Source organism: Homarus americanus, unplaced genomic scaffold, assembly GCF_018991925.1.
Source record: "Homarus americanus isolate GMGI-L3 unplaced genomic scaffold, GMGI_Hamer_2.0 scaffold58074, whole genome shotgun sequence".
NCBI lineage: Eukaryota > Metazoa > Arthropoda > Malacostraca > Decapoda > Nephropidae > Homarus > Homarus americanus.
Genome location: NW_024729094.1, coordinates 2051451 through 2064475, shown reverse-complemented (window position 1 = coordinate 2064475; position 13025 = coordinate 2051451). Strand labels below are relative to the sequence as shown.

Here is a 13025-nt window from a genome sequence, read left to right as displayed (position 1 = left end):
ACAAACGGGAAGCAGCGTCAGGGGACGCTGTCGATACGATACGAAGTCTTTAGTTAAGAGGTGAAAGAAGATTATTAGGAGTTGAAGGAAAAGTGGTGAAACTGAAATACAGTAGGAGTAGAAAGAATCTGGGCTCAACCAGATCGCTTCATCTTTGACGCTGTCTCTCCCTTACCAGTAGTATATATACCCCTGAGTTGCCAGTGATCGCTACTCACGCAATGACAATAATTACAAACAAACTAACTATTACTCAATCAAAGATGACCCTCAGTTGACAAAGGTCTGGCGAATTACTTGAGTTGATTTACACAGACTAATTCAAGATTGAGCTTCCCAGGAGAAAGTGGAATAAACCATGCATTGACAACTGTGTTCGAAGGCTGGACTTACTGGGAGGGATCACGAGTGTTGCTTCTGGGGAAAAAACACGTCTTCTCAGGGGTCGCTAACTCACTCATGTTTTGCGGGCGTGGAGTTTAATAAGAATCATTAGTTAAGTAGATCAGCAGTCAACGTGACCATGACATCAGGGGAGGATAAGGACAAGTAGGAAAGCCGCATCATTCCAGCCAAAGATCTCAAGGATGTGTTCTTTTGCTGGAGCAAACTGTCTAAGCTTGCGGAGGAATATCATCCTGATGTTGGTGCTGTGGAAAAGGGCATCAGTGTGTTTAATGACAATGTTATGAACTACTTTTGGAAGGTCCAGAAATCAAGGTTGAAGCAGCCAACCTTGGATTCCTTCTTTAAAAAAGTAGCAAAAGACCCTACAGACAAAGTGCCTGTAAGACAGTCACCAAAGAGGGCTAGGTAGGATGACTCCTCTCCTTCCACCTCTTCTCCATAATTCTCTCCTCCCGCTCCTCCTCTGCCTCCTGTCCTGCATGCTGAACAACACTAAGGTAAGATAAAGTACCGTATTTTTTACATTTTCCACAGAAAATTTTCAGTGTTAAGTGGTTGTATTTGGGGGCCTGGTACAGATTAATCCTATAACGAATGAGGTTCTAGAACCAATTAGATTCGTTATAGCATACCCCACTGTATATATATTCTGGATTTACGCGGTTTTTTACGCGTTTTGTCATTTACGCATTGCCTTGCCAGAATTGAAATGCTTGAATTACGCGGTAAATTTGGTCATTTACTCGGGTGAAGTATGATTTCTTTATTTACTGAAGATATTTGTTTTAGCTCATAAACTTCATACAAATTACCCGGCCAGAATGTAATTTACATTGCTGGAATTCTTATAAGATTGTGATTATTTTAAATATAAACATCATGGAATTTGCATTAGACATACCGGTACAAATTTTATATCGAATGTAACAATTTTCATGAGAAAGAGCCAAAATTTTATCTTTTGTGCAAAATATATGACATTTATATTCAAAATATTCCTGGTCTTGCAAGGAATCCAGCAATGTCAATTATATTATCTTAACTTTAGTCTGAGGTATTATTTATTACTAAACATGTAAGCCTAGTGTTATTTCCCAAACTTTCCTCAGAGAGGGAGGAGCCAGCAGCGTGGGAAGAGGGGGGGGGGGGGTCGGGAGTTGAGTCCATTATTTGAATGGATATTAACCTGTGGCTGTATTTCTCTTAAATATTAATTGTGTGTGCATACCATCATGAAATTAAGATGTTATTTTTACTACAACGTAGTAAGTTGAGTTTTGGGGTCGGCCCAGTCTCTTTTCAATTAATCCCATATGTTCTGTTATTTCATTTATGCGTTTCTCGTTTTATGTGGTACTCCGCGGGTTCAATTGACCGTGTAAATGATGGCCCAACTGTATATAAATACATATATGTACACAGTAGAAAATATTTCAAACAGGATGAAAATTGGACAATTAATGAGTGAAATGATAATTCTCGGCTTGCAAAAAAAAAAAAACTCGGAGGTAATTATTTCTGATACCAGAGGAAGTCAAAGGAAAACCAATTCCAAAGAGAACATTGATGGCTTATTGACCACAACCTACTCCAAGAGTCCAGGAACAGGTAGCCTATGACAAAGGATATCAACAAGTCGTAAAAAAAATGGAAAGAAGTTGACTATGATATTATGGAATATATAATTGATAATGCAGAGTAACAAACACCAATTAATTGGAAAATTTTATAGATACCAACATGGCAGACAATACTGTACCTCCCAGGATGGGGGTCTTAGTCTTGTAATCACTAATTTGGTTCAGAACTTGTCTATTATATAAATTATTGGGATTCATAGTAACTAATGAACAAATAGATTATATAGATTAACTACGCAAAGGTGAAAGCCATATACATGTCTTATGATAATCTATCTTAAATAAACCACAGCACTTTATTTACCAAACAGATTAATCAATTACAACACCATAAAGTATGTTGATCAACTCCACAACCTCGGATAAACAACAAAAATCAGCAGCCTACAGGTTCAAACTACATCAATCTGCTCATCAGCTTAAAAGGATCAAACCACAGCGGAACTATGCTAGACCCATTGGTGACAAAGTTACATAAAGCAAGATATAAATAATGTGTCAAAGATAATAGTGACCTAAATATGGATGATAGTGTTGTTCCTCTTCAGGCAGTGGCACCCACTGCTGTGTGGCATCCTGGGAAAAAGAGAAATAACAATACATAAGACATATGTAAGGCAACATAAAAAAAAGCAACATATAAAAAATTTAACAGTAAAAACATATAGCAACTCAATCAGTGTGATCCTTGTAACGTTCTGAGAAATGATTAACTCTTGTATGAGCAGTAATTAATACCCACAAAGCCAGCAATAAACACACCTTCAAAACACCAGAAGAAGAAGATAGCTTACAAGCACACAAAAGACATATACCTGGAATATGAGATCAGCAAATAGTTCAGCTCAATGAAACATCTAGAAGCCCAAATGGAAAATTTAAAAAAAAAAAATGAAGATTTGCAGTCGGTGAGGATTATGACATAGACCTTCCGAATAATGTAACAACAGACTAACAACAGAAAATGGAGTGCTGCAAGGGTTAGCCAAAATTTCCTACAATTTTTCTTTACTATATTACGCACAACTGCATCTTCATTGTACTGCACACATCATTGTCATTCCTAAAAACCCCATTTAATTCATATTACGCTACATAACATTCAAATCCACCGCTCTTGTAGAATCTCAGAGAACGGGTCATTGATAAAGACTAACTCACCTAATGAATGTCACGGAATTATTTGATGAATTGTACCCAGCTACGGGTTTATAATAGTAATTGTATGTACTCATAGCATTAAGGAGAACTCAAGGTACCTATAGGAGGGTTGTGAGAGTCCAATTGATCTGGGCTAGTGTACTATCCGGGCTAGTGTAGATCGTGGTTTGAAGGTCATACTATTTACATCTGTGAATGTTTAGTGAACATAACTTCCGCAGATATCAGATGAAAATACATGAGTGGGTAGCTGGTTAGCTATCCCTAAGAAGAGACGTGTTTTTCCCATGCAATGTTTACACTCAGGATCCCTCCCAGTAAGTCCCGCCTTCGAACACAGTTGTCAATATGCGTTTATTCCACTTTCTCCTAGCAAACTCAATCTTGAATTAGTTATGTAGATCAACTCAAGTATTCGCCAGACCTTTGTCAACTGAGGGTCATCTTTGAATGTGTAACAGTTGGTTTGTTTGTAATTTCTGTAATTGCGTGAGATAGCCACATCTGGCAACTCAGGGGTATATAACCCACAGGCTGGGAGGATCAACCCTCCCGTGACGCCCTCCAACTTTGTCCTGCAGGTATGTTCTGTGTTCCCTAGCCATTCAGTTTGATTCAGTCAATTGTAGTGAATATCAGTGTTCATGTTGTGAGAGTGTAATTGTTATTCACCCAATGTGAGAAGAAATAAAAAAGTGAATGTCGTCTGACGCTGCGAGACGAAGGATTTGTTGTGATTGTGTTGTCCATGCTTCTCTCCCGTGACGCCCTCCAACTTTGTCCTGCAGGTACAGTGGGGGCTTAATTGAAACCCACAGGTCGCTTGGAGCCGGTGGATATTCAGCAGTGATCAATATATGAGCGATGGCGCTGATTCGGCATGATTAATCGGCTCCATTCTACCTCGTGGAGCCAGACCCCAGACTCGCCATATGTCTAGCTACCACCGATCACAGCCACAGTCCTGAGCTCCAGTGTCCTACCCTGGGATGCTTCCAAGAAGTTATATGTCCACAGTGTTGTTGTATGTGTATGGGGCGTAATTCTGGAATAAGTATCCCATGTTGGGTAGTGGACCCATGTATGAGTTGGTTTCAGTAATAACATGTTGTGTTGTGAGTGCATCTCATATGCACTACCAACAGTTAGTGAAATATCATATGGAAGTTGTAATGTCTGTAATGAAATGTAATTTGCAGTTGAGTAAAGCCTAGGAGTTGCCTTGGAGTTATATGTTAATAATCTATTTTTCCCCACATTGAATCCATTTTAATAAACATTTTCTAGAGTATATCAGGGGTATTCATTTCCCGCAGTAACACCTTTATTTCTGTCCAAGGGACCTGATATCAGGATTGCAATACCCATGTGCCTAAACCCTCGACATGCTACCAAAAAGAACTGAGGTTAGGTAGTAACCAATGAACTGAAGTAAGTAGAAAGAACAATTGAAAGAACTAAGACATATTATGGTTTCACCCTTCTTTCCCTTTATCGATCTGGTCAATGAAAAACCTAACCCAATGCCTAGTCCACTCTGCCCGCTACCTAACGAGCTACATACTGCCCAGAGGGGGTCTGGTGGCAGCAACCCTTAGAAATTAAGAATAGAGTTACGTTATTCCCCTTAGAATTAGTGACCCCCAGATCTGGCAGTATATCATTACTGAAAGCAAAAAAAAAAATGATACGGTACACTCTAAACTTATTGTAATCACATATAACCTACTGTGGATTAAAAGGAAGGAATTGTTTCCGTTATTTTTCGCAAAATTAAGTGAACTAGCTCGCTAAATAGAGATTAATTAAGATAATATGCTCAAACAGGAGGAGGAACCGCAGAAAAATGAGACAGTAAAACTTACTTCGTCATACAGTGAATTTACTACATGATATGTATAAATAAGATAATTAATGATATAACAAACACAATTTAAGATTAACCAAACATTTTAGTAGGAAGTATTTTGAAAACAGTTACAAGTAACATAATGTACACTAAAAATATAAAATTGAAAGTATTTGTACATAGTGATGTTCTTGGAATCGAGTACAGGAAGATAATGGTTTACTTTTACTTAATTTTTTATGTAGTACTTGTACACAAATATGGCCTCTTGTAATTGAACCAAAGTCAGATATATACATACGAATGATGGACAAGATTCAAAATTAGATTAATTATTATGCAGTGCATAAAATAATAAAAAATTGGCAATACAGATTTTAAAAGATGAAGAGAATAATTATACTGCCAACTTGTTGCGACATGAACCCGACAAGGTGTACTTGAAGCCAACAAGGTGTAGTTTGCTTTCGTGCAGCCAATTGTATCACAGGTCAAGAGTCAACAAAAGGTTTAAATTGGACCAGTGTACAGTGCACAAACTGATGGCAGACTTGATGTCCCTCTACCAGTTCAACCTCTACACACTCATGATGCTACACACATTCTCCACGTGGGAAGCTGTGACAAAATTTGGATGTAAGCTAATTTGGATATTATGGTGTTTTGACGGTGAATTAATCATTATCAAATTAGTTAATTTTTTCACATTATTATTATTATTATTATTATTATTATTATTATTTTTACAGTAAGTTCTAGCTGTATGTCGGGGTTAGATTGATGAAAAAGAGACGTTATACTGCCATGATCGTAATGACGGCTAACCTGTTAAACTAATGATCCATATTACGCTTACACGTCCACAAAACCTTCTGAGTCTTCCAGTGGAAATGTCTGCCGTTCTCTCTGCTTCTTTGATGACGTCATCGAGTTGTCGTGAGTTTGTTGACCGAAGTTGTAAACTCTTTCTGCTACCGAGCCCCTGTAAACCTTTTTTTTCACCTATGATTAGTAGAGACTCTGATAATCAAAGTGAAATTGTGGTAGGGAGGTTAACTGAGGAATTAGTTAATATTCTGAAGGGAACCTTTTGAATCTGCTCCTCGCGTTTGTAGCAAGGCGCTGCATGTTGGGACCTGTTGCCATCCAACCTTTTGTAATCAATTTAATTCTTGCTTTTGATAGCTCAGTCAGATCATTGTTTGTGAAGATAACAGTGTACTGCGCACATCATTGTCATCCCTAAAAATCCCATCTAATTCATATTACGCTTCATAACATTCAAATGCACAGCGCTTGTAGAACCCCAGAAAACGGGAAACATTGAGAAAGGACAACTCACCTACTCAAGGTTCCTAGACCAGGTGTGGTATTGTACCCAGGTATAATTATATCATATCAAGTGTATGTATTCATAGCATTAAGGATCACTCAGGGTAGGCATAAGATGAATGTTAAAGTCCAGTTGAGCCGGACTAGGGTACTGTAAGACTAAGTGTGGAGCAGGGTTTGAAGGTCCTACTATTTACGTCTGTGAGCGTGTAGCGAACCTAACTCCAACAGATATCATATGAAAATACATGAGAACAATGATCTGGAAAAAGGATAAATGTATCAGGACTATGTGAGGTGTTGACAGTGATCTAGAAACTATACTGGAAAGGAAATATCGTGTATGCGTCGGTATGAATTTAATACACCTCGTAGCCTCACGTGACATATACCCACGACAGGTACAGTGATCAGAGAACCTTATGTCTGTGTTCAAATAGTGCACTGTGTGAGAGGAGGATCCCTCATTACAGTTTTTAAGTGAAGTTGATACACCCCCGCCATGATCATTCGGCTTTTGTTTCAAGGCGCGTCATGTACCCGCCTCAGATGCCCGTTGATATTAAAATCCCAGGCATTTAACCAAGCACTAGCAAACCAAGACCTGACCTTAGTGTGTAATTTAGGATTAATATATGTGTTTATAAGAAATGAGTGACAATATACCGTAAAGTGTTCAGGTGAGAACCATAAGAAACAAAAGTGTAAATTGAGGATTGGAAACGGTAGGCCTATGTGACGAGAAGCGGCGGGAAGCCGGCCTTAGTCTTTCCCGTTCTGCCGTCACCACAGGTCAGTGCCCTAGCGGGCTATATCCCGCCCTACAATTAAGGTTGATAAATAACAGTTACTACAGTTTAAAGCTTTGCCGGATATATAAGTGTGATAGGGATGTGTTAAGGGATGGGATAACCGCCCGTCAGGCATTATTGCTTAGTCTTTCCCGTTCTGCCGTCACCACAGGTGCCACGTGGTTGGGGTATCTTGCCGCCCGGCCGCCATTGTCTCCTGGAGCGCCACACCAGGTGGGGAATTACTCCCCACTATACCAGTCCACTATGAACCGGTGGATTCCCAGCGCACCACTCCACATGAATAGTCACAACTAAGGAGACCGTGAGAAACTGCGGTCGTCACTTGGAGCGACCTATAATACCAGGCGTAGAAATAGTGCTGGTATGTCTCTGAGGGCGGTGTGCGAACGAGGGGCCCGTTGTGTATACCTAAAAGTCACAAGGAGTCACATACTTGCAGGTATGGAGTGTAACAGGTGTGTTGCGATGGTGTTACTAGGTATGATAACCGACGGTGCTACAAGCCACACCAGTGGAGCAGTCTGATGTGTTAAGGGATATTGTAAGAAGGAACGACCGAGATACGGCGTTCACCGATTGTTGTGCAATAAGTGGGTGGATGACCCGCCAGTAATGTAGGAGTCTGGGGCCCAGTTGGGTAACCAAAATTCCGTTGTTCTTCTGAGGAAGGCCAATTCATGTATGTTTTTTTTACCAGTGTGTTTTATAAGAAATAAATCAATGAAGACATGTTATGGTTTCACCCTTCTTTACCCTTATCGATCTGATCAATGGAAAACCTAACCCAATGCCTAGTCCGCTCTGCCCGCTACCTAACGAGCTACATGCTGTCCAGAGGGGGTCTGGTGGCAGCGACCCTTAGACATTAAGATTAGAGTTAAGTTATCCCCTTAGATTTAGTGACCCCAGTCTGGCAGTATAACAGTAGGGAATGAAACTGAGTTCGTAGTCTCAGTTTCAAACGTCAGTGTTACAGTAACGTAATTCAGTGAAATGGTTGAGTAGGTGTAATCCGTGACTTTAGCGTGGGTGGAAGGCGGCGGGCAGCTCAACTGTCAGTGAGCCGCCACGCTTCCCACCCACAGGTAGGTCATTCCACCTTCTCCGTGTTGTCATTCGCCATTTTTAAGTGATTTGACCTAATTAATAGTTTGATTGCAAGTGTTACAGTAACGTAGTTAATGTGCTTTGAGTGAAGTATTTTACATCCTTAATGTATGTCCCTTTGAAACGTTGAGGTTCGTTATAAACCGTGAGTGAGCCGCCAAGCTTCCCACCCACAGGTCCCTATCGCAGTCTCGGCCGTGTCTGTAGCGTGGATGACGCATCCACTAGTCGGGGGAGATGTCTGAGGTCCAGTGGAGTCGGGTGTCCCCGTGAACCTCGACCGTCAGAGGCTCCACTACCACCTATGGGCCCCATAGCGGGCCTGTATTCCCCTAACGCCATGCCCACGTGGTGAACCCGGATCGTCAAGCCCCGCAAACAACTGCCAGCCCCATCATGGGTGGATGAGTACAGTACATAGCTCAATAGGGCTATTTGTGTGGTGGTGTTAGTCCACCGGAATTATCTGAGTTTGTTGTAAGGTGTCACTTGGTGATGAGACTCCCTTGGCGGCTGCTGGAGTATTGCCCCTGGGGTATTGAGTGTTGTACTGGCAGGTGCCACTGGTTTTATTGGTACTAAGGTGCTGTAAGAGTTTGTGTGTTTTGGTGTGTGTACACCCAGTAGTGGTGTAAGTAAATTGAGCCTGAGGGCATGGTGCCAGGAGTTCCTATTTTGGGTGCTTACAGAGTCTTTTCTGTAACCATTTTTGTGTTTCAATAAACATTGTATTTGTATGTGGGTCTATGATTCACCTATAGTATTCACCGTTGTTCTTTCCCTAATACTCGATACTATAATTACATGGACCCATGGGCCTTCCTCTCACGTCATGCTACCAGGGCAGAGTATTACGTAAGTTGTTGTAAGAGTGCCAAGCCCTTACAGGGGGGCAGCTTGTGGTGAGCTCTCTTACAAATGGTGGCCTCGGTGGCTCAGCAGTAAGTAGTAGCAGCCTCTGCTCTTATAATACGAAACAACGTTAAGCGGATACATTTTCCCCATAAGAATTAGATAATATACAGGAGTTACATTCTTGAGCAACCATTTGCCCATTGAAATACATTACACATACAGAAAATAAACCATCCTTGTGTGATGCATTACTATAGTCACATTCATTGAGATGAATAAGAGAAAAAATTATAACTCATCTACATGACAGAGAAATAAACAACATAAGGTAACCTAAGTTCGAGAGCGGGCTGGCGACAACTATCATAATACATCACCTACCCCTACGAAATTCCACTAGCATTGGAGGTTGTTTAGGCTTAAAGTTATTGTCTTATAAAAACGGCACAGACTACAGTTTACTGAATATACAAATTGCATTGCTGGAATGCTTGCAAGACAGCGAATACACCTTTTCACATATCCGTTGAGACATTGTTACATAACTATTTGACAAATTTCATAACCGAATGACAGAACACATATCGAATGACAAATCTAAAATAATTATTGGTGGTATGTCATTCTCCAATTGTTACATTCTCAAACTATATGTAGACTGTCGGTTTATTGTTCACGTCTGTCAACTTCATAACTTATGTCAATCACTAACGTTAGCATGAACGAACAGTTATTTTAGATTGTCATTCGATATGTGTTCTGTCATTCGGTTATGAAATTTGTCAAATAGTTATGTAACAATGTCTCAACGGATCTGTGAAAAGGTGTAATATGATATAGACATCATATACTTTGAACAAGAGGTAAAAATTTTAGTCCCTGAGCTACATTTAAGTTATGTACATGTTTCTCAACTGATTTTGCAGTACAAATAATAACTTTCATTTATTTTTACTCATTTACATGCACACACCATCATAAATACATATGGTGAAACAAGGGAAATTAAATATTTGTCCTAGGAGAGAGGGTCATGCGCTGTAAAAAGTAGTCATTGACAACTCAAACAAATTAGTAATGAGCCAACGGGATGTTAAAATTTTTTTGAGTCTTTTAATGTTTAGCAACATAGCACAGCAAATTAATTAAGAGGGCCAACGTTAAACGAGAACTTAATGTATTATATTTTCGTAATTATCATTACTTTTATTAAAGATCTACACTTTAGTCATTTATTTATTAGGTGAACGATGAAAAAAAAAAAACTACTGTTGCAAGCAGTGAACTTGGGTGTGCAGTTTAACAATGAAGTGCCACAGAGAAGTAACGCCTCCATAGAACGGGTGTTTTCACAGATGAACATCATTAAGAATAAGATAAGAAAAGGAATTAAACAGAAAAATTTGGAAAACACCCTACATGTCCATGCATTGATGCAAAGACAAAACATATGTTGCAATAGGTTTGCTCCTACACAGACAATGTTGTAAATGTTAACTCACAACATTTATTAAAAAGATCTTGATGATGATGATGACACTGAATAGGATGACTTAATTGATGCATAAAAATATGCTAATTGGCATACAGTAATTAAATTTCGATTTTTCTTAATAAAATATTATATAACAATAATAATACGTAGTATAATAGTGTATGCATGTATGTTTATTTTAGTGATTAAATTATAGGTTTCCCTTTTTTTCTACCTTTAAGAACATAAGAATGGAGGAAATTGCAGCGGGTCTATTGGCCCATACTGGGCAGTCCCGTTTACACCCAACCCCTATTGCTCATATAAGCATCCAACCTATGTTTGAAGCTATTCAGCGTATTCGAGTTAATGATGATATTTGGTAACTTGTTCCATTCATCCACTACTCTGTTTCCAAACCATTGCTTACCTATTTCACGCCTAAATCTAAATTTGTCTAATTTAAAACCATTGTTACGAGTTCGCTCCTGGTTGGATAGTTTGAGTACCTTTGTAATGTCCCCTTTGTTTAGCCCTGACTTCCAATTATACACCTCTATCAGGTCGCCCCTCGCTCTACGTCTCTCGAGGGAGTGCAAATTAAGATGCTTTAACCTGTCTCTATATTCAAGGTTCCTAATGCCCGGGATTGGTCTTGTCATTCTCCTCTGAATTCTTTCCAAGGATTCTAAATCCAATCTGTAATACTCTGACCAGAACTGAACTGCGTAATCCAGGTGTGGTCTCACAAACGCAAGATACAGTTTTAGGATGACCTCGCTAGTCTTGTAACTAACACTCCTTTGTATGAACCCAAGTACTTTATTAGCTTTGTTACGAGCAAAAACACATTGTTTACTTGGCTTCAGGTTCCTACTTATCATTGCTCCTAAATCTCTCTCGCAGTCAGATTCCACAATGGCATCGTTGTTCATTTGATAACTGGTTTCCCTGTTTACATCTCCTATACTGAGTACTTTACATTTATCCACATTGAATTTCATCTGCCATTTTTCCGACCATTCGAAAAATTTCTTTAGATCTTCCTTTAGTTTTGCAGAGTCCTCGTCTGATTTAATTACACGTCCTATTTTAGTGTCATCAGCAAATTTACTTATGTTGCTGTCTATGCCGATATCTATGTCGTTTATGTATATAATAAATAATAATGGTCCAAGTACTTGTGACGTTGCCCCAATGGGACTTAGTGCCGTTAATGCTCACTCCCTGTTTCCTGTCCTGTAACCACGCCCTAATCCATTTAAGGATGTTTCCTTTGATGCCATGTGCTTCTACCTTTCTAATTAGTCTTTCGTGGGGGACTCTGTCGAAGGCTTTGCTAAAGTCGAGATATACCACATCATAATTGTGCCCCTCGTCCACCTATTCGAAAACTGATGAAAAGAATGTTAATAGATTAGTTAGACAAGAACGTCCGCTTGTGAATCCATGCTGGGAATCATTGATCAATCTGTGCTTCTCCAGGTGATTTCGAATAGAGTTTGAAATGATTGCTTCCAGTAATTTGCCTACTATTGATGTTAGACTGATTGGGCGGTAGTTAGAGGATAGTGATCTATCCCCCTTCTTGAAAATCGGTATTACATTCGCTATCCTCCAGGATTCTGGTACTACACCTGTTTTTAAGGACATGTTAAACAACTTTGCTAAGGGCATACTAAGCTCTTCCTTACATTCCTTTAATACTCTGGCAAATATCTCATCGGGACCAGGTGACTTATTAAGCTTTAGTTTGTCTATTTGCTTACTAACATCGTTACTAGTCACTACTATCTCGCTTAATTTGTTTTCTTCACTATCTCTGAATAGAGTCGGTGCCTCTGGTATCATGTTTAAATTTTCGGTGGTGAAAACTGTTGAAAAATATTTATTCAGATTATTGCTCATTTCTCCGTCGTTATCGGTTAGCTCGCCGGTATCTGACCGTATTGGTCCAATCTTTTCTCGTGTTTTAGTTTGATACATTTGGTAGAATCCTCTGGGGTTTGTCTTCGCCTCCCTTGCTATCCTTACCTCTTTATTCCTCTTGGCTTTCCTTATCTCGGTTTTAACCCCACTCGCCAATATCTTATAATAATCCTGGAGGTAAATTTCGCCACGCTTTATCCTTCTACCTATAGCCTTCCTTTGGCCAATGATGTTCTTTAAATAATTATTTATCCATTTAGGGTCATTGTTGTCTGATCTGAGGTTTTTGTATGGTATGTTCTGCCTTTGTGCATTAAGTAACTCATTATATAAATTGTCGTGGAACTCTGCAATCTCAGATCTCGTTATCAGGTCCGAGTCATCTGTCAGGTTCACGGCCAAGCGCGACACCCCCTCTCTCAGCTGCCTCTTTAAACTGTCAAAGCTTGCCCTTC

The 13025-nt window shown here is 39.6% G+C and overlaps 1 protein-coding gene across 1 annotated transcript in view; it reads left to right on the top strand.

Annotated features, from left to right (window-relative positions):
- Window positions 1–5600: 5600 nt before the first annotated feature.
- LOC121866325 (calcium-binding acidic-repeat protein-like) overlaps window positions 5601–13025 on the top strand; it is a 13012-nt gene continuing 5587 nt past the window's right edge. The window contains exon 1 of the mRNA XM_042365945.1: window positions 5601–5694. Coding sequence (XP_042221879.1) covers window positions 5601–5694 — 94 coding nt within the window. The remainder of the gene's footprint in view (window positions 5695–13025) is intronic.